The 22781-nt window shown below is 50.1% G+C and overlaps 1 protein-coding gene across 5 annotated transcripts in view; it reads right to left on the bottom strand.

The window, feature by feature from the left end:
- OGDH (oxoglutarate dehydrogenase) overlaps window positions 1-22781 on the bottom strand; it is a 68841-nt gene that overhangs the window by 40169 nt on the left and 5891 nt on the right. For 3 of the 5 annotated variants that reach the window (XM_090054883.1, XM_090054882.1, XM_090054884.1), the window contains exons 2-3: window positions 18861-19116; window positions 3366-3554 (exon numbers count right to left, since the gene is read on the bottom strand). In XM_090054883.1, the coding sequence (XP_089911009.1) occupies window positions 3366-3554; window positions 18861-19082 (411 nt within the window). In that variant the 5' untranslated portion in view covers window positions 19083-19116. The remainder of the gene's footprint in view (window positions 1-3365; window positions 3555-18860; window positions 19117-22781) is intronic. The other 2 variants (XM_090054886.1, XM_090054885.1) reach the window with 1 other exon arrangement.

Raw genomic sequence — 22781 nt, forward strand, 5'->3', positions numbered from 1 at the left:
CCCCAGTTAAAGCTGACAAGCCTCCAAAGTGGTGATTCTCAACTGGGGGCCCCCCCATGGGGTGCTGAGAGAGCTTTTTAAAGGGTGTATGAATTACCAGCCCTTTTAAACCTGCCAACACCTGGGTTTCTAATGAATCATCTGTAGAAGTCTCAAATAGGAACCCAGAGTATTAAAGACCATTCTGCCCTCTTATGACCTACGTTCTCTGCAATAGAAGCATTGCTCTAATATTTTTCTGTAGTCAAGAAACACGTAAAAGCCAAGAGCAGGCACCCTCTGGGGGAGCTGGAGCTCTGGAGTTTAACAAGGGGGAAGCCTCAAGTCTAAATAGCTTGAGAAGCACTGCCACCGAATTTTGGATTTCAGCAGCAAAGTAAGAGGCTATATGAAACCAAACCTGCAAAGAGGCAATAAGCTCAGCTGGCCAAACCCCATGTGGTCTTGGGTCCCCATGGAAGCAGTCCTGTTCTGTGGTAGCCACAAATCCAAGGAGGGTTGGCTTAGCTCAGGGATGGGCAATTATTTCAGGTGGAGGGCCGCTTACTGAGTTTTGGCAAGCCATCAGGGGCCATATGACAGGCAGCCAGGGGCAGATAAATATTTAATTTTCTATATTTAAGGGCCCTGCAGGCAGCATTTTGCCCACCCCTGGCTTAGCTGGAGGAAGCTCTTCAGCAGCTCAGAGCAAGAGGAAGGAGGAGATGGGCCTCTTCTTATCCCCAGTAGGCACACTTCAATCTGCAGGCAGACAAAGTGTAACATTTCACCAAGGTGGAGGACGTGACATTTGCCCTCTTGGGGTTAGGATTGTTTCCCTGCCCTTGAAGAACTAGCACTTTGCTCTGTGGTGATGCAGAAGCCATGAATAAGCATATTCAGACTAAGGGAAGATTAAAACTTGAGGCACCCCAGCTCCATCCAGTCAAAGCAATTAATTGCCAGGTGCTTGAAAGTGGCAACCATCCCATACGTTTGGTTGCACAGACCTCCATAGCTTTTAAGGCTGTCTGTATAGAATTACAAGGTTGGAAAAACCATGGGAACATTGCTAATATGGATTTTACCAAGCTAAAAGTAAACCTCTACAAACCAAGCCACTTACACATAGAGGACCTTAAAACCTCTAATCTTGGCCCTTCTTCTATTGGATTTCCTCCCCAGCATTGTCATCAGGACCAGGAAGAAAAAAAAAAAAGAGAGAGAGGGCTGAGAAACATGAGTCATTCATTCTAAAGGACTCCAATGAGGCTTCTTTTCTAAATAGCAAATGTGCTTGGTCATTCCTCAAGCCAGGGATGGCAGGGAACTGCATGGCGATGAGATGCCATACAAGACACTGGAAACAGATTCTAAATGGACTCAGAAGATTCAAGCGGCAGCCTGTTTTTCTGCTCATCTATCACTAAGCAGGACAAGGCTGGTAGTTTGGACTCGGTCTCTCATGCTGCAAAACCAAAAGACTCAAACGTGTTGCAGAAGAATTGCATTGCCTCATGGCAAGAAGGAGATCATTGCATGTTACCTGGCTTGTCTTCAGGAGGAAGACTGCAAAGAAGCCACTGGGGGGACCTGGTGACTGCCTACAAGTATACAAGGGGTGTACATCAAGATATCAGGGAATGCCTGTTCACCAGAGCGCCTCATGGGATGACAAGGTCAAAAAGTCACAAATTCCTCCAAGACCGTTTCAGACTGGACACAAGGAAGAACTTCTTTACTGTCCAAGCCCCCAACGCCCAGAACAGACTGCCACCAGAAGTGGTCCAAATCACCTGCTCTGGACTCCTTTAAGAGTCAATTGGATGTTTATCTTGCTGGGATCCTGTGATCCCAGCCAACTTCCTGCCCCAGGGGCAGAGGGGCTGGACTCTATGATCATCTGAGGTCTGTTCTAGCCTTAATGTCTATGAAAATCTATGAAAAGTTGAGGAAGTAAAGCTGGCCATTATCAACAGCACAAGGTTGATCCCACCTTGTAGATAACTTCTGATGAGTTTCCCCTTGAGCAACAGTGCCAGACACCTACTACAGGTGGCAAGAGATATAAGAGGGTAATCAGCACTTGTTAACCTACTGCATAGGCTGCCCACAAAGGGATAAGAAGTCTGTATATTCTTGCATGTAACATGCCTTTTCCACCCAAAAAAACAGCTGCTAGAAATCGAAGAGTCTTATATGCAGGTTTTACCACTTGTTAGTTCAAACCGAAAGAAAGATCTGCAGCAACCCGCTGGAAGCAGGACAAGAAGCAGGCTCTGCTCCCTCCTTACAAGGAAAGATCTCCGCCCCCCACTTCAAAAACAAGGTGTGTGTTATAGTCTGTGGATGTGTTGTATGAAAACAAATACAGTAGTTGTTAGCCCTTTTTGAAGAGTCACTGCAAAGCAGATAGCAATTAGAGACAGCTGAATGGAAGATCTGAGCAAGAGGAGCTTTTTGTCCCCTGTTGCTTCCTTGACAATGGAACTTAAAGTGTGCACAGACTTCTGCAGCTAGGGACACACACCTCTTGAAAGGAAGATTTTGACAGCCAGGTCTACGCTAATCCAACCATTACATCGGAGAAGCCAGCAAGGACATGGTCCCCAGCCCCTTGCCATCAGGGAGATAGAGGTATATTTCCTGCACTTGATACACCCTGGGGAATTGTATAATTATGTGCACAGGTGCATAATTGAATAAGTATACATCCCACAGAATCCACACACACCCCCTTTGCAACTCCCCATCCACCTGCCAACCATACAAAGTACCTGCATATATTTTTCTAAAGAAAGTTCAAATAGTGTTATAGATCTATATATTTTTTACAAATTAAACTAAAAGTAATTTAGCATAATTTTGAGTTTTCCTGTCTGTCATTTTGAGTTTTTAATGCACATAATTCCCTGGGGTGTAACTTGGAGTTTTAGGAGATGGGTGACAAAGCAGGGGGGGGCAGGAAAAGAGAGAAAATGGGACAGAGAACAACCTCACCAGGGGGCTTGAATGGAGCAAAGTGGTAGCTGCAAGGGTAGAGTTAATAACTCTGCCAACTGCCTTGTCAGCTGACAATGTCTTTAAAAATGTTACTATTGTCTAGCAAGGATCAGCTGATTTTTTCCTCCTGCCCCCCCGCCAAGGTTAGCAGCTTGCTCATCAACTGACACAGAACAGTCAGAAAGGACACAGCTGCCTCAGTTCACAGGTTGACCTGGATGGATCTCTCCAACACAACAGAGCACAGAGTTTGCTTTCGCCAAGTTACTTAAAGCATAGCCCAGGACCCAAGACCGACTGTACAGTGCCAGGCTGGATTCCCTGCTGCCCTGAGCCAGGTCCAGGCAAAGAGGAACCAGCCTCTCATCACTACCACCTCTTACCTGATAGGCCCTGACGAGCGACTGTACGGCGAGATGGTCTTCCACCAGCTTATCAACATTAGGCTGTGCTTGGACAAGGGCCTGGGCGTGGGTCAGTGCAGACAGGCTGGCACTCAGTGGAGGGGGGCTTTGGTAAGCAGTGCCTGGAGCAGCTCCAGCATTGGCGTTGCGAAAGAATATGTCCCATGACTGCAGAGATAGAAGGGAGAGCAGAATGAGTCCATCTGCTGCATGGATTATTCAAATGCATGGATCCGCCCAATGCCATAGCTGTACAAGTTCCTCTGACTCAGTGGATAACCCAGCTGTTGGGAGCTGCTCCACACAACTACAATTTGTATGTAGCCTACATGACACCAGGGACAGCTTAAAGAGGGCAGGACGTAACTGGAGAGACAGCTGGCCCCACTCCCCAACCATCTATCACCACAATTCACTAGCCAGTGACAGGAACTAGAGAGGGTACAGTTAAGCGCAACAGGATGACTGGTATGAAGGGGTTTCCCTATGAAGAGAAACTAATGAGGCCAGGCCTGCTCATTTTAGAAGAAATGCTTGAACAGAGAAATGAGTAGGGCTTCTAAAATATTAAGTGGTGAAGAGGAAGTCAATAGGGATTTATTACTGATGGTCTCTTCCCATACAAGAACAGGGGTCACAACATGAAACTAGTAGGCAGTCAGTTTAAAACCAACATAAGGCAGTTCTTTTTCAACCAGGAAGTCATTTAACTCATTGCCACCAGACACAGGGGAATCTGAGCACTCAACCAGATTCACTAAAGGATTGGACATGTTCTTGGAGGAAAGGGGCATCAGTGGCTATTGAACACAGGAGTGAGGGGCACAGCCTCTTAAAAAAAAAAACAAAAAAAACCAGAACATCCTAGGCCTTAAATGCTGAAGGCTGCAAGTGAAAGACAAATGGGGAAAAAGCCTGGTCATTCCCAGGGTCAGGTCTCCCGTCCAACATCTGCCCACTGTGACGCAGGAGACTGGGAAAGATGGAACTATGGAGCGACCCAGGCCACGATAGTTCTTATGCTCTTTATACATCTTCAGTTCATCTGCTCCACACAGATACAGCTGGTAGCTTATAAGGGGTCATCTATAAAAGGGGCACAGCTACCATATCCTGCCTGCTCCACATAGCAGCCAAAATACAAGTCAGACCCAGTACATGATCCCGTACCTTACATTTTTATATATTATGCTGTGGTGCCCAAGGATGCCACGAGACCCTTTGAAGAGCACCACACAATATTGGCATGGTTAGATATTCATGCACAGTGGCCAAGAGAAACCCAGTGATTTCCAATATGAATCTGGAGCATTCAAACTGTTCTGACCTGCCAGGGTCTTTGGAGGTTTTTTGCCACAAATGAATTGCTCTGGTATTTTTTCTGTATAAGAAAGTCAATAAAAAGAATGGAAACTGGCATTTTCCAAGGGGGCATGTAGTATGCCAATAAATACAAGAGGGTGGGGTTCACTGTGATATTACCAATACCTGTCTTTCACAGCACTGTCACACAGGCATCAGGGACTTCAGCAAGACTAACAACCTGTGGGAGCACTGGAAAGTCTTATGGATACTGCAGGAGAGCAAGCATTGGCTTGCAGCACTGTCAGTTATGGAGCCATGCCACATGTGTCCCCAGTGGAAAAAGCTGACAGACGTCTGCCCAGATGTGGGCAATGGGGGGGGGGGGGCGCAGTGTTGGAAACCCTGCTAGAGAAACCAGAAACCAAAAGGAGACCAAAGCCAAGCGAGTCAGGCACAAAGCCTGCTGACTCCAGCATTATTAAAAAGCCTCCCTCAGCTTAAAGGGTTTCCCTGCTGACGCTAGTTTAAAAAACTTCCTCTCTGCTCAGCTGTCATCTACCTAGCAATCAATAAAACCAGGCCTCCCATCTCCAAGGCTAGGAACCAGAGGAGAACAGGATTTTGAGAGCTAAAAGCGCCTTAAAGGGGCTGAGTTTGCAGTTCAGGCCTGAACAGCCAGCAAAGTTAGACACACCACAAAAAAATAAAAAAAAAAATAAAAAGATAGGGAATAAGCAAATCAACACTGCCTCAAGCACTGAGCTGGTAACCCAGACTCTGCCTTGAAAAGCTCTTGCTCCCTCCCCCAAGCAGATCCACCAAATTATGGGTGCAGGGAGGGGAAGAGGTTGACATAGTCAGTTTTGAGAGGGGTGATAAAAGGGTATGGGATGCAGCTAGAAGGCTCCCCTGACCAGAGAGCAGGGCCAGAGTCTGAGGGACAAAGGTGCATTTGGGTGGAGATGGCATGTTCTTCTCAAGACACATGGACCTGGCTCTGGCCAAGAGGGGTGTTCTGGACTGTCCTGTATCAGCAGTCTCCATCTCTACAAGCACTTACTGCATTACTGTAGGATGTGGTTCAGAGCCCACAAATCACCCTAGTTCTGTAGAAGAGAGACCAGGCTCTCCTCCTTTGATTTCCTCCTCTAAAAAATGACACCATAGTTCCGCACATCTGCCTCTGCTCAGGCCCATACTGCATATCCCGTGCCTCATACACCCTTCTATGTTATTTCGTGCAATCCAGAGGAAGGACTGCCCGCAGCTCTGACCTGGACCCACCAGAGATCCTGGCTGTGCTCAATGAACCCTTTCTGACCTACTGCCTTTTGCCAGTTAGTCTCAGGAGCTGTCAGTATCCAAGGCCAATGCTAGAGCACTCAGGCCAGTGGCTGGGAAGCAAGAGCGGAGTCCTACAGGCATTCAGTCAGTAGAGAGAAATTCCTAAGGGGGTCAGGTCCATGAACGTTTCACCTCTTCTCAGGCTATCCTACTGTTCACTTGAGACTGTGACCTTTAAAACTAAGCACTTTCAGAGGGAGCCAAGGCTGGCCAGCTGTTCTCTCTCCATCAAAATCATAAGGTAGCAGCCCAACTCATAACAATAGCCTCAGTGACTCAATGGCAGCCTGGATCCATCATCCTTGGCACCTGTGTCCCTCACCCTCCCTTCTTTAAGGGTTAAACAGCTTGTTGACATCTCAACAGCATCCAGCCCCAACCCAAGCCTGAAGGGGAGAGTACATGTCACCTCCTCATCTCATAGGACAGTCCAAAAAGACTCCATCTTTGGCTGCTGGAGAAACAGGTTAGTACAGGGTGCTCCCTATTCAAAGATGCAGAATACACTGAAAGAGCAGAAAAAGTTGTGGGAGCTCCATCCCTGGAAAGTTTCTGAGGGTAGGGCAGACAGGCTGCAGAGTTTAGTCCTGCCCCAAGCAAGGGGCTGGACTAAATGACTCTGAGATCTCCCAGTCTGACTTTCCCATGATCCAGAAGCCTGAGTGCACCTCTGCCAGCCCAACCCAGCCCCTGCAGACAGCAGATACCCCTTCCCCACTAGCAGGACTATTCCAGGATCTGCTGCTCACCTGACGCTGCTCTGATCTTGTACTACTGGGAAGTTATTTCCAGCATGTTCAACTTCCAGGCCTGTTGGTCACAAGGTGATTAAATTTAGAAGCGAGTCACATAGCAGTGACACAAGCCAAGAGCAACACATGGGTTCTACCCAGATTTCAATCCCATGCATCCAGAAGGAACCTAAGAAGGGCTCCTCACTGTTGGAGGAAAGGAAGGACTAGACCAAGAGACAGAGAAGTGGGGCTCCAGAGGTAACATCTAGTTCAAGCCCCTGCCTGAGGAAGGATCACCATTGTCCAAACCATCCCAGACAAGTCCACTGTCCAACCTCTGAGCAAAACTATACCAACAACCCCGAAAGCACCAGTCCCTACCCAACTGGATGAAAACCAATACAAAAGCATTTGAGCCGTTAGGGATGGGAAAGGGCATTTCAGGCTCTGCTCCCTCAGAGAAGAGGGAAATATGAATCAGCACAGGAAACACCAAATACCGAGGAGGGAAACCTAACAGGAAAGACTTCCTCCTGGATTGATGGCATCCAGCTGAATGCTGAAGACAGCATGGGAGAAGAGAGACAGGCCAGTCAGCAGCTCCTGAAGGATTCATATGCAGCTTCAAGGCTGGTGAGTCAAAACCAGGGTGCCACAGCACTTCTGCAAGGTTCTTCTAAGGGCACCAAGCAACATTAGCAGTGCTGGATGTGCCAACGTTTTTCAGTGGCCTGAACAAGAGAAACCCAGGCATTTCCAATAGAAATCTAGGAGTAGCCAAACCCTCTGGTCCTGTCATGGGCTTATTGAGTTCTCTGCAGGCTCTAATATTTTTCCCCACAGACAAAACCCAGAGTCAAATCTCAAGAACTAGCATTTTACTTGGGGGGAAGGAGGAGGACTGTAGTCTAATGAGACAGAGCCGCTGTTCTACAATGACCGCCCGTTCTGCCTTTAGAACTGAGCCAAGCAGAAAGGGCCATGAATGAGGCTTTTTGGTCCTTAAGATCTTAATTAAGAAGTCACAGAATCATAGAAGTCGGGTCAGAAGGAATTTTGTAGATCTTCAAGTCCGACCCCCAGCCTGGGCAGGAGAAAAGACTGGACTCTACCTGGCTGGACTCATTTGTCATCAAGCCTCTTCTTAAAGACCCTCAGGGTAGGAGCTAGCACCACTTCTCTAGGAAGTTGGTTCCAGCTCCTAGCCACCCTAACTGTGAAGTAGTTCTTGCAGATGTCTAATCTAAATCTACTCTCTAATAACTTGTGTTCATTGTCCCTCGTCATACCAGGGGATGCTAAGGGAAACAGCATCTCCCCTAAACCCTTCTGGTCCCCCCTAGTGAGTTTATAGACAGTCACCAGGTCCCCCCTCAGCCTTCTCTTGTGAAGGCTGAACAGGTTCAGGTCCCGCAGTCTTTCAATGTAGGGTCTGCCCTGTAGTCCCCGGATCATGCAGGTGGAACTCCTCTGGACCCTTTCATGTTGTCCACATCCCTCCCAAAATGGGGCGCACAGAACTGGACACAGTACTCCAGCTGTGGCCTGATCAGCATCGCATAGAGGGGGAGGATCACCTCCCTGGCTCTACTTGAGATGCACGACAAGGTCCAGTTAGCCCTGCCAACCATGACCTCACATTGTCAGCCCATGTTCATCTTGGAGTCAATAATGACTCCGAGATCCCTTTCTGCCTCGGTGCTCTCAAGAAGGGAGTTTCTCATTCCATCAGTGTGCTGCTGGTTTCTACTGCCTAAGTGCAGCACCCTGCACTTGTCAGTATTGAAACACATCCTGTTTATGTCAGCCCACCCCTGTAACCTATCCAGGTCTTGTTGCAGTCTTTCCCTCCCTACTAGTGTGCTCACCCCAAATTTTGGTATCATCAGCAAATTTAAGTCATCCCATAGAAATTAAAAAAAAAAAAAAAAAAAAATCCTAGAAAGTGAGGGTTCAAAAGGGGAGGTCACATCTAGTCCAACCCCATGCTCAAAGCAGGACCATTTCCAACTAGATCATCAAGGCTTTGTCTAGCCAGGTCTTAAACAATTCCAAGGATGGTGATTCCTCCACCTCTCTGAATAAATTTGCTTCAGTGTTTTTACTACCGTCCTCATGAAAAAGGTTCTCCTAATATTTAACCTCAACTTCTCTTGCTGCAACATGAGACTGGTGCTCCTTGTTCTGTCATCTGCCATCATGGAGAACAGTCCAGCTCCAACCCCCTTTCAGGTATTGGAAGGCTGCAGTTAAATCCCCTCTCAGTCTTCTCTACTCCAGACTTAATAAGCCCAGTTCCCTCAGCTTCTAAGTCATGTCCTCCAGCCCTTGGACCATTTTTGTTGCAGTCTGCCAGACTCCCTCCAATTCAGCCACACCCTTTCTGTAGTGAGGGGTCCAAAACTGGACACAGGACTCCAGATGTGGCCTCACTAGTGCCAAATAGAGGGGAACAACCACTTCCCTCAGGGGAGAGGTATAGGGGGTACACATGGACCCCCTGAGCATAGTGGTGCACCCCCTACAAAAAGACACCGCTGACAGTGGTTGCGGTGCCTGTGGATGGTTGCCGCTCACCACCCTGCCACCGACAGTGCTGGGGGCTTCCATGGATGGCCTGTGACACCCATTAGCCGCTGCCAATGGTGACTGTGGGTGGTCACCAACCCTTGGTCGGTGCTCACCACCCCCACCCATCACTACCCCCGCTACTGCTGGTGGCATCTGTGGGAGCTCTTCTGCTTACTGCCAGCCACCAGGGGCATGAGTCATTCATGTCTTCCCCCAACCTGCTGACAACACTCCTACTAATGCAGCCCAGTATGCTGTCAGCCTTTCACAACAAGGACACAGGCCCATTTCCATTCAGAAATCAGACCCTTCAAGGGACAAGTGACCTAGGCGCTTAATTCAGAAATCAGCATCTCTCATGACGTGGTTCAGAAGAGAAACTGAACAGTGGATATTGAGAGATTCATTCCAGACCCTGCCAGGATTTTGCAGCCGTATGATTGATGCAGTGAAACCATTACAGTTCTAGGATACCGTAGTGGGATGGTAATGGAATGGGGAAAGCAGAAGGCAATCAAAGCCAAGCTGTCTGCTCTGGGGCTTCTATCAGTTAGCTAAATTGATTCAAAACCTCACTTGCCCCACTTGCACACCAATGCAACCCAGCTAGGCAGCTCAAGTAGGAACCCAGCCTCCGGAATCCCAGGACTAAAGTTAGTCGTTTGCTGCCTGAACATGGAGCCATGCTGCTATCTCAATCTCCACACCAGAAGAGTTCAAAGCTGTTCCTGTGTTCTGCAGTGGGGTTGAACGAGATGTATTCTCTGGAGGTCCCTTCCAGCTCTCTCTCTCTCTCTCTGATTCTATAGCTAAGCACTAGGATGCTCCACTCAACCCCACAGTCCACTGCAGCACTGCACTGACTTGCACCCCTAGCTCATGGAGCAGGGTGGATCCCAGCACTGACTCTAGCCAAGTGAAACTAAGCTACGCAGGATGAGGACATCAGTGCTTACGACTCCATTGGGTGTACTCCTACAGATCACTCAGCAGGACTTGATTAAAAGAAAAAGTCTGCTCTGGGTATGTGTCACACACCCAAGTCTAACAAGGTAACGGCACCCAGATATTTTCACTATACACATGCCATAGGGGCTTACAAGAATTTAGAAATCAAAGAGAAGAGGAGCTAGAAGGGACCTCCAGCAGTCATCTAATCCAACCCCTGCCTGAGGCAGGATCCCCCCTGCCCAAACAGATCCATCAACTAACCTCTTAGTAAAACTACACTGCCAAGCCTTAAGTGCCAGACATCACACCCAACCCTACCACAGGGAAAGCAGGGGGACCACAGCAGCCAGCATCCTGTTGCTGTAGAGAAAAGGCTGTTAATATATACTAGAGAGATTCCAGGCTGAGGCCATGCCCCTGCTACAGAGGAAGGCAATCCCCACCCCACTCTATACCAAACTGACTGGGGTAAGATTCCTTCCTGACCCCAAAAATATCCTCAGGATGATGCTGAGCAGAGGGGCAAGACCCTCAACCCAGGATCCTCTAACTGGTCTTGGGGCACAACATTGTTTGTTTTAACCAAATACTGGTTAACTAAGCACTGGTTACACTGCAGCCATTACACAGGTTGTCTGAGCTGAAGTTCCCTGGTGTCAACCTCCGGTCAGATTGCTTGAAAGGGAGACCACAAGACATCCAGGGAGCTGCAAACAGCTTGCCCACCAAAAGAGAGAAGCATGTATGGACCCCATGCTCTGAGGCACACCTCAGGACCTAAAATGCCGGGGGAAGCAGTCTTTGCCAAGGGACACAGAGACCACAATTCCACTGAGCTCGCTAGCAACAAAGACTTTTGTCCATTCCAGTGGTGTCAAATATATGGCCTGTGAGCTAGAACTGGCTGTTCCACCAGTAGTCCAGTATCTATCAGAAGTTGGTGGGGGTGGAGGCTAGTAGGCCCAGCACAGAATTCGAGGTTCGAGGCCTACTGTAGCCCTGGACCTGCCACAGCTGCCACTAGCCTTGCAGATCCGAATTTATACCCGGCCTGATGCAGTGGCAGTTGTTCAACACCCCTGATCTAGGCAAAGAAAAGCTGCACTGCTTTCCCCATAGCCTTTGCCATTTCAGCACATACCCAATCCGTGCATGGTGCCCTTAACTAGAACTCACTGCAAGTCTCAGTCTTCTCCTCCAAAGCTACGCCATCCACAGGTACCCTACTGCTAACTCACTTCAGTGCCTGGCATCCTTCAGCCCAAAGGCGAGGCACCTTCCACGGAGTGGAAGAAGCTTAGCGCAGGCCACTCCTGCAGTTTATGGGTGTTATTCTATGGTATTCGCTCCCCTTTTGTCAGCCACAAGGCTGGGCTGTGACAAAGCACACTGTACCTTAGTAAGAAGCATCACAAATGTGAAGGTGCTTATAAAGCAGAAAGGGAATCAAGCTGTAAGTGTTACTACATCCATTATGGAGGAGTGAAGGCTTTAAAAGAATTCCTTTCCACAGGTGCAACTGTACTGTGCAAAAAGCCACTGAGACCTGATCTGGGGTGGGGGCAGCGGCGTAGTGGCAGGAAGATAGGACACACCCTATGATTTATCCCAGCCTGTGCTCTTCCCTCACTTCCCCAAGCACTAGTTTTAATAGTGGCAAGATGGTGGTAGAAAGACGGATTACAGGGCGACTTGGAAATTAGCATGAAAGCAATTGCATGTCTGAAGATAAATAGAACAGCCCATAATGCCGTTGCTCGGGGAAGTGAGATTCCCCAAGCAAGTCTAGATGCAAGTTAACTCCAGGGGGATTCTGGTTTCCTGAACTCAAAGGGCAGAACACAGCACACAGCTGCTGCATAACACGCGAGAGATACAGGACTAGGTATGGGCTCTGACAAACTGGAGTCAGCGTTACAGCTATTTACTGGCTGTGCATGCAAGATGGGACAATACAGGGGCAGACAGCCAAAAACACCCCATGGTGTGATGAACCCATATGCCCTTGCCTTCAAAAGGAAGGGTGTTACACAGATGAGTCCAGTTCAAAGGATACAAGACACCCCACCAGCACCACGGGAGAACTGGGGCCTATACAGAGATCTTGTCTGGCTTCTATCCAGCATCTTAAGGACAGAGTCAGTGGAGACTTGTTACCAAGTCACTTGAAGCCCCAGCTGAGAATCCCTGGGTTAGAGACAGAAGCCACATAGCCATACAATCTCCCCAATCGGAAACCCAGCACTGAGGGGCTTCATTCTTTATAAGTGAAGCACCCACATCCACTAAAATGTCCCATATAGAATAAGACATCCCTGAATCCAAGCAGACACTGGACTCCATGCCAGTCACCTTGAAGATCCTCATCCTCAAGATCTACTCCAGCTCGAGTGAAACATGACTGCCAGGCTTTGAAAGCCCAGAGTAGGGTTATTAATTGCCCGCAGGAGTGTCCAAGATATTATTCTATGGGTAAGGAGACTGAGAGAACTCCCTGGGAAACAAAATATTTCAATGCAAATTAGCCCCCGAGACTTTGAGGAAGCCCCAGTCACAGGCAGGACGAGCTGTGGCCAGTGGGAGACTGGAGAATTAGGTTTTCTTTGGTGCCTGCACTATTCTCTGCCAGCCACATTTAACCGATCAGCTGTGGGGGGGAAATCTGGTGTACCCATCCCACAGCTGGAGGGGCATTTCAGCCTACTAGGGACACTAGTGCCCAGTGCTTCCCAGAAGAGCTCAGAACACACTGTGCTGGAACAGTGAGCAATAAAAACCTGTTGTGTTAATGAGTGCAAATGACTGCAACAAGCAGTTAAACCCCCAAGAGAAAAAAGTTTCACCCTCACTTTTCGCCTCCTTAAGCTGCAGCTAGCAGATCCTGGCCCCACCAAACCAGCAGATCTGTGCACCTTAGCAGGGCAAGAGCCTATCCAGGAAGAGAATGACATCACAAATCAGTCAGATATGGGGCAGAAAAAACACACCACAGGGGAGGGAGGTGGGGACCTCCTAGCTGCTTATGCCTTTACCCTGCCATAATTGGCAGGTAACAAACCCCTCAGGGAATGAGAAGGAGGTGGCCAACTGGGTTTCCACCCCAAAGTAAGAGCAGGCATGTCACAAGGCATCAACTATACTGCAATTAAGTCCAACTCCAAGGTTAAATCTCACCTGGAAGCTCTTTGTACCCCCATAGGCTAAGGCAGGGACACCCATCCCCCAGCTTTCCAGTGGCAGGCTCCAATGCCCTGGACTCCCAGTCCCTAAAGGAGCCAATTCTCCTTTAGGGAGATTCATGTTTCCCCCCTCCCCCTTTTTCTAATGCATACTAATGCATGGTCATACTCCCCATCAAAAGATGCCAGCAAAACAAATATAGCAGATTAACTGGTAAGAGAGGTACTATAAAAATCTTGGTGGATAAAGCCCAGGTTTCAAAAGAAAAAAAGTCCGGGGATGGCAGCAGCAAACAAGAAGTGTTAAGGGAGATGAGAGGCTGAGACAGCAAAACAGTAAAAACAAGGGACTTCAATTATCCACAAACAGACTGGATCAACCAAACATTCAGGCCAGGATACAGAGAGCAAGTTTTCTGACACAATAGAAGACCGCTTCCTGGAGCAGTTAATCCTGAAAGTGACAAGAGGAAAGGTCATTCTTGACCTAATCCTAAAAACAGTGCACAAGATAGTGCAAAACAGTAAGCATTACTGCAATAGTAACAACAATGCAATTGGGTTTGACATTCATGTAGGATGTGGAAATGGATTTCAGCCAGATTCACTAAGGGATTGAACACGTTCTTGGAGGAAAGGAGCATCAGGAGCTATTGAGCACAGGCATGAGGGGAGCAGCCTCTAAATCAGAACATCCTAGACCTTAAAATGCTTTGAGGCTGCAAGACAGGAACAGGGGGGAAAAAGCCCTACTCAGACCCAGCTCACTCTTCTTGACAAGATCTGTTCTCTGCTGCCAAGCAACTCAGGAGACTGAGCAAGATGGACCTATGGTCTAACCCACCACATTATATGAATCACACACTCCCCACCAAATAAGCCCCGTGCTTGGTTTTTGAAACATAGAATGAAGGAGGGAGGTGAAGAGAGAGAAATAAAAGGGGGAAGACATCTTTTCTTGAGAACTCCAGCTGGGGCAGAGTAGGGAAGAGAACAAAAGAGAACCACCTACAGCTTTGCTTTTATTTTCCCCTGGCTGGTACTGTGTTTCTTCACTTATGTGCACCCCAAATTCTTGACAGCTGGATTCGGGGGGGGGAGGAAGACAGCAGGCAGCATGCATATGCAAGGTGATATGGTGACTATATATCCTCACTGACTCTGCTGTATATCCCACTGACATCCATGCTGCAAGCCAGTCATTTCTTGTCCTGGCACAAATAAAAGGCATCAGCAGACAGAAATGCTAAACGAAGAGTCCTAAGGCTCTTAGCACCTGGGGGAAAGTGAAGTACTTGGGATAGATACATGGACTCAGCCAGGCCTCAAGCCTGTGGCCTGGACCTCTGGTTAGTTCCATAATGCACACACCACTCTCTAAACTTCCACTTGTAACAAAGAGCTGCCACTGGAAAGGGGGATTAAAATCAGTTAAAACAGCTCCCAAAATAGGAAGGTTTAGACAGAAGCTGACATCAAGAGGCAGGGAAAGCCAAGCCACCCTGTCATCTGGAAGTGACCTGAGAAATTGGAAGCACACTGGAATTTCCCCATCCTCAAAAGGAGTATTTCACCCAAGCAGGTGCCTGACACCCATGAGTTCCAATTACCAGCAGTAGGTACACCCACTAACGAGCAAGTCATGACGTTTCAGCTTTGAGGCAGCAGGGCCTGTTCAGTCAGATAAGCCAAGCCAGTGTCCTGGTCGTATATGGGCCTGTAGGACTTTGTAACTCAGCCACGTAACATGCTTGGCACTTTGCTCCTTAGTGCCAGTAGCACGAGCTGATCTTTGCTCTCCCTGTGAGGTCCCTTCACAGATAGGGAAAAGCATCTTAGCCAGCTCCACACAGCAAAAAATAAGTCAGGAGTTCTGCTTTCTACTTCCCGCTGTGCTTCAGTTACAGTCTGCTGCTGTGCTTTCTATTCCCCTGCCTGTGCTCCCTTCCAAAATCTGCTGCTCTGCTGCCCATCCCCAGCCAGATCAGCGGTGTGCCACCTGCAGTGGCTGCCTGTGCCACAAACTGGACATTTTTGTCCTGGCCCCACCCACCCATTCTTCCAAAATGACACTATTTCTACAGCTAAGACCATCTACAATGTACCACAGGTGCCTCAGTTTAGCCTCACAAGAGGGCTTTCCAGCTCCCCCAGCAGGACCTGCCTTTAGAATGGCTCAAGCATGCACCATCCAGACATCAGCTTCCTGTAAACCAAAGTCACCCAATGTGAAAAAAAGCTCAAAGGCTACACAGAAAAGTCAAAATATATGGTATAAAGCCAGAGAGAAGGGGGTAGAGAGAGCCTTCAAGAGCGCAAGTGGGGCAATTGGCCAAACATTTTCTTTTAATATTAAACAAAGAACTGCTTGAAGTAGATTTGCTATTTTTCTGCTGTGCAAGATGCAGTCACCCAAGAAATGGAGGACTCAGGGCCACGGGTTAGCGAGGATTTAGTTAGGGAGCTTCTGGAGGGGTTGGACGTATTCAAGTCAGCTGGCCCGGCTGATCTCCACCCTAGAGTTCTAGAGGAACTGGCCGAGGTCACTGCAAGTCCCCTGGCACGGCTTTACAAGCACTCATGGTGCTCTGGTGAGGTACCAGAGGACTGGAAGAGGGCCAACGTGGTCCCCATCTTCAAAAAAGGCAGGCAGGAAGACCCGGGAAATTACAGGCCGGTTAGTCTTACCTCAATCCTAGGCAAGCTGTTCGAGAAAATTATGCTGGCACACATCCAGGAGGGGCCAGCAGGGGACTGCTCGCTTAGGGGCAACCAACACGGGTTCATCAGTGGCAGGTCCTGCAAGACCAACCTGGTAGCCTTTTACGATCAGATCACCAGATCATTAGATGCAGGGATAGCAGTGGATATAGTCTTCCTGGACTTCCAGAAGGCTTTTGACACCGTCTCTCACCCTGTGCTCATTAAGAAACTGGGGGGCTGTAGACACCCACAGTCAAATGGGTCACCAACTGGCTGGAGGGCTGCACCCAGAGGGTGGTGGTGGATGGGTCCTTCTCAACCTGGAAGGACCTGGGCAGTGGGGTCCCCCAGGGCTTGGTCCTCGGGCCCGCACTGTTCAATATCTTCATCAGTGACTTGGACGAGGGGGTAAAAAGCACCCTGTTCAAATTTGCTGATGACACCAAGATGTGGGGGGATGAAGGCACATGCTACAATCAGACCTAGACAGGTTACAAGGGTGGGCAGACAAGAATAGGATGGGTTTCAACACAGACAAGTGCAAGGTGATGCACCTCGGGAGGAACAACCGGCACCATACCTACAGGTAAGGTAACTCCCCTCTTGTCAGCACGGAGGCGGAGAAGGATCTTGGGGTCATTACTGACTCCAAGATGAACATGGGCCGGCAGTGTGGGGAGGGTTAGGAAGGCCAACCACACCTTGTCATGCATCCACAGATGCATTGCGAGCAGGTCCAAAGAGGTGATCCTCCCCCTCTATGCGGCACTGGTCAGGCCGCAGTTGGAGTACTGTGTCCAGTTCTGGGCGCCGCACTTCAAGAGGGATGTCGACAGCATGGAGAGGGTCCAGAGGAGGGCCACTCATATGATCAGGGGACAACAGAGCAGGCCCTATGAGGAGAGGCTACAGGACCTGAACCTGTTCAGCCTCCAAAAGAGAAGGCTGAGGGGGGATCTTGTGGCCTGTTATAAACTAGTCCGGGGGGGGGGGGGGGGAAAAAATCAGCAGGCATTGGGGGAGTCACTGTTCCCCTGAGCACTGCCAGGAGTGACTAGGAATAACGGTCACAAACTGGCAGAGGGTAGGTTCAGGTTAGATATCAGGAGGTGCTACTTCACGGTCAGGGCGGCTAGGGTCTGGAACCAGCTTCCAAGAGAAGTGGTGCAGGCTCCTACCCTGGGGGTCTTTAAGAAGAGGTTAGATGAACATCTTGCTGGGGTCGTTTGACCCCAGTATTCTTTCCTGCCATGGCAGGGGGTCGGACTCAATGATCTGCTCAGGTCCCTTCAGGCCCTAGAAACTATGAAACTAGGTTATCAGGCAGGCCTCCTTATATACTAGTTACATCAAGGAATACATTACAGCTACTAAAATAAAGAACTGTCAGCCCAAATTTAAATCTGGATCCAAACAGCTTGTGCCCCTCCACTCTCCCCCACCCCCAATGATTTTGTACAGTGGGGTGAAGCACCTTCGATGTTCTACACCAGAAAATATGGCAGAATCTTCCCATGGGAACCTCCCACTCACCTTTATATCCCCAATACAGGGTATATTTTTACAGAGAGACTTGTCCCCCAGTCACCTGAAAACTGGTGGCCATTCATTTCAGGACAGCTAACTGCAGGGTACTGACAAGGGGTAGAAAAGGGCTAGAGCAGAAGTGCTCAACTCCTAGCATGCAGGCTAGATCAGGGCCTCAATACCGAATAATCTGGCCTGTGAGCTGTGGCCATGTGCACTAGGTCAGGTATGCAGGTCCTGATCCTGCTGAATGGAGCTAGGCAGAGGCAGCATGGGTCCCAAATCCTGGCATTCAGGGTTGGGCAGAGATGGAGCAGGGCCCCAATCTTCGCATGTGGGGCCAGGCAGAGGTAGCATAAGGCCTGGCATGTCAAGCTGGGTGGAGGTAATGCCAGGCTCTAGAACGCCCATCATGGCACACAGGGATGGGCGTGGGCAGCATGGGGCCCTGATCCTGGCATGTGGGGTCTGATCTAGCCCAGACAGACCACCCTGCCATCCACCTGACCCACAGAACCAAAACATTGACTACCACTGGACTAGAGTGATTATTTGCTCGCCTCATAAGCAAGGCTGTTTTCTGAATGCTGAACGAGTCAGCAACCAAGACTGGTGCACAGGAGCATGTGGCCTTCTCATGATGCCAAGCATTTCAGTACACAGTCAATCAAAGCAGGGTACCACTGCCTGCCACAGAGCCACAAAGCTTCATATGAGTTTTAAAGCAACAAGCCTCAAGGCAATGTGCCCCTTCTCTCAGCTCTGGGTAGGAGACAAGTGGGGGCTTGAACACAGTTTCTCCTCCCATCCCGAGAAATCCTCCCTCTCCCTTCCTCCCAAGATTTTATTAGGAGGAAAAAAACAAAAACAAAAAACCAGCAGCTTCTTAGAGAAGGTGGGAAACTCCACTATTCCCACTCGTATCCTGGTTCTGTTCAGGAAGAGGTGCGTCCTGGAGAAACTCCAAAGTCCAATGCATTTTGGAGTGGGAAGGGATCTTCTCATTGGGCTTCAGCTCAGCCATGTGCTGCTAGTGAGTAGACAGTCCATTCTTCACAGGGTTCTTCAGACAGGAATCTACCCTCACTTACCCGGATGCCCCACCCGGCTCCCACCACCATGGCAGTGGGAGGTGGAGACCTGGTAGAGCTGCTCCTTACCTTATGTACACTTTTGGGATTTTCCAGCCAGGCATAGTACATTTCCTCCACATAGTTTGAACTAGTCCCACTCAAGAAGGGCTCGGCAGCCACAGGCGCACTGTAGCACCTGATGGGTTGAAACGTCCTTGGGGCTGCCGGCCTGTGTTGGGAAACTGTCTTAATAGTCTGTGAAGCCGTCAACGGCCTCAATTTAGTGGCACAAGTCCTTAAGTGAAACATGGTTTGTCCTGCAGCCTCAGCCTCCTAAAGAGTCCTGTTGGGATAAGAGCAGAGAAGAGATTCAGATCAAGGGAAGCCTTCCTGAATCTGCCCTTTAGATCAACCCCTCCCCCCGCCCATCCCAAAGCACTTTGGGGCTGAAAATGGACTTGGATTTCTCCCCACCCCCCAAAAATCCATGTATTTTACAAGCCTGTTGGCTCAACAGAAGTACCCCTAAAGTAACCAAAAGAATGGGACAAACAAGGCTAATTGGAGTTAATTGCCAGGAAGCAACTGTCCCAAAACCTGGGATCAACTCTGGATTAAACTTCCCACCCCCCCGCCCAGCCTAACAGAAGAGAAGAGTCTCTCCACCAAAACCAGTGGCACAGGCAGCCAGTGTGACTAGCATGCGGGCCTCGAGAGCACAGTTAAAAAGGAGACTGTAGGAGTCCGAGAGGCACCCAGGGGGCAGGGTAGGGGTTGGAGATCCCCCTGGAGACTGTGGGGGTACCTGCTATGGAATCCACTGTCACCACATCCCAGTGGTGTCATTAACATCCTTTGGGCCCAGCTTGCCAGAAAAAAAAAAAAACCTTTGGCTACAACTAGTCAAAAGAGATGAGAAACCAAGGCAGACATGGGGCAAAGCCACGTAGCTGAGGTCATCCAGCAACAATGGCACTAAGTCTTGGGCCAGGGCTCTCCATGTCTGTCACTTCTCTGCCTCCTTTAATAAGATTTCTACCCTGGAAATGCAAGTGCAGGCACTTTCCAGTAATTCAAGCAAAGTTCTGTCAGCCTTGTTATTACCAAGGGAGAGTCAAATCCAAGCCAGAAAGGAACCAAAAGGGTGACGAAAAGAAAAAAAAGTCGACTAACTGGCATGTTCACCTTTGAGCCAAAGATTTGACTCGAACCAGCTTCAGGTCAAATTCTGCAGCTCTAGTTTTCAGTGGGATCTTTCAGCGTTATAGGGTCAGGGGAAAACAGGGCTGTAAGTGACCTCACCAGGTCACATCTAGCCAAGACAGGATTAGCCTCAGAACACAAGAGCACAAGAACTGCCACATCCTGAACCAGATCCTAAGTCCACCATGCCCAGTCTTCCGTGTTACATGACAGCAAAGAGGATGCTGGAAGGGACAGTGAACTAGGTCTGAGCATACTTTTCTTCCCCTGTTCCTCTTTCACTTGCAGCCTCCAGCATTTAAGGTTTAAGATGTTCCGGATCGGAGGCTGTGCCCCTCATTCCTGTGCTCAGCTACCGATGCTCCTTTCCTCCGAGGACGTGTCCAGTCCCTTTGTGAATCTGGCTGACTTCTCAGCTTCCGTCCATATCTGGTGGGAACACGTTTCACCACTGAATGACCCACTGGGTGAAAGGAACACAAGGCGCTCCTTTTTACTTGAAACCAACAGCCTGCTCGTTTCATGTTGTGGTCCCTCACACTTGTCTGGTGAAAGACTGTCAATAAAAAAAAAAAAAAAATCCCTATGGATTTATGGACTCTCTCTTCACCATTAGCATTTTGTTGGACTCTGATCCTGTCCTACTCCTCTCTCTCTCTCTCTCTCCTGAACTGAATAGGCTTGGCATCATTAGTTCCTCCATACCACTCATCCCTGCTACCCTTCTCCAGACCTTCTCAAGCACTTCTAGATCCTTTTGCAGGTACAGGGGCCAGACATGAGCACAGCATCTTCCAGCAGAAGACAGCAGCCAGCAGGTACCCAATTAAGGCAACCATTTTAGATTCAGGGCTGCCCATATAAAACGGGGCATTTTGCTGCTGGAAGGCCAGGCAACAACACTGCCTGGTTGTAGGGCTGCTGGTATCATCTGGAGGTAAGGGAGGAGCTGTAGGGGATAGTAAGGAGGCTCCTGGTCCTGGGCATGACCTAAAACTTCACCCTGCAAGGAGTGGGTGGCTTGGAGGAGCTCTGTGGCATGGGAGCCCCCAGGAAATGCCAGGCCAGTTACCACCCTGGTGAAAGGTGGATCAGGGCACATTAACCCCTAGCCCCCACAACTGGGTGGGTTACCCTTTTCGTAGGGTCTGGAGGGTGGACCCCCAGACAGTGAGAGTAAGGCCATAGACTCACGCCTGTCTGGACTTCCTCTGACTGGCCCATGCTGGGGCCAGGACTGGAAGAGCCGGGGGCCCACCACGAACAACACCTAAGAGCTGAGGGCCTGGGGTTGCAACTGGCCAGGAGGTGGGCCTGGGCTAGTGAGGCAAAGGTCCCCGAGGGAACCACACCCAAAGGGAAAGCAGTTCAGGGAGCTATGCTGCCCGGGGTGAAGGTAGACAAGGCCGCCGGAATGGAGGGATCATAGAGGGGTTCAACACTAGGATTACAGGGCCCAGCGATGGTGAGAACATCCGCGAGGCTTGGGCTGCAGTGTAGGGGAGGATAGGAGCTGCAGATAGCGCACTCTGGCATTGGGGCAGAGTAACAGGCAGCCTCCCACTTGATTAACATCTATTAATTAATTACCAACAAGGTGTGGCGGGCAAGAAGGCAGGCTGTTAGCCCAGAAACAGGAGAGGCGGGCCACAGAAAAAAAAAATTTAGAAAATTAATATTCATCCATCTTTGGTTCCTGTCAAAATGACAAGAACAAGGGGCAGTAGGACCCAGGGGAAGCCCAGTGGGACCAAGGGGGGGGGGGGGGGCAGGGAGAAGCCTGGGGAAAAAAAGTGGCCCCTCCCCCCCCCTGCAGTTGGCCCTTCTTGCTGCAGCTGTTTGCAGCCGCACAGAACTGTCCAGAGCAGACACAGGCAGTCTCAGGCAGGCTGCAAGCAGCTGCAGCAGAGAGTGTCGGCCACAGGGCAGGCGAGGGGCTGCTTTTCCTAGTGCTCAGCACCAGCTTGTAACCCGCCCCTGCTGCCAGCCTGGGCCCTGTGCCAGCTCCCCGCTCACCTGTCAGGGCTGTGTGTGGCAGCAGCAGCTGCTGTCCCCTGCTTGCCACGCGCCAGGTAGCATTTGCCTGCACTGCTTCAGGGCTGCCCATCATGCAAGCTCCAGGCAGGCAGCAGTAAACACTGCCCCGTGCAGCAAGCTGGGGAAGGGGGCCACAGCTGCTGCCGCTGCAGCACAGCCCTGACAGGCAAGCCCAGAGCCATGCAGGGCCTAGGCTGGCAGCAGGGGCAGGTTACAAGCTGATGCAGAGCATGGGGAAAAAAGCAGCCCCTCACCTGCTTCATGGCTGGCACCTCACACTGCAGCCACTCACAGCCTGCCTGGGGCTGCCTGTGCCTGCTCCAGACAGCCCTGTGCAGACTGCAGGTGGCTGCAGCAGGGAGCACTGGCCACAGGGCAGGTGAGAGGCTGCTTTTCTCCACATCAGCTGGTTCCCTGCTAGGGAGCAGTGTGTTGGAGCTGCACACAGCTCCCCACCTGTACTGCAGGGCTGGGGGGCACCGAGAGTAAGCAGGCGTGGGAGCACAGAGCCTGCACCAGTGTCCTGGTGCCAGCACCAGCAGGGTCCAGAGCAGGGGTACAGGGATCCCAGCTGACAGAGGCTCTATGAAGCCAGGCCAGCTCCCCCCTCTCCTTGCTGGTGCAGCCCAGCCCAGCTCCACAGACCCTTGCCAGCCTGTGCCCCACTCTGGGCCCCACCAGTGCTGACCCTGGGACACTGATCCCAAGATGGTGACCAGGGGGCAGGGCACCCATCAAGGGGCAGGGCACCCCATGCGACCCTCGACA

This window comes from Crocodylus siamensis, chromosome 6 (genome assembly GCF_052110815.1).
Source record: "Crocodylus siamensis isolate JL-2025a chromosome 6, ASM5211081v1, whole genome shotgun sequence".
Classification (NCBI taxonomy): Eukaryota; Metazoa; Chordata; order Crocodylia; family Crocodylidae; genus Crocodylus; species Crocodylus siamensis.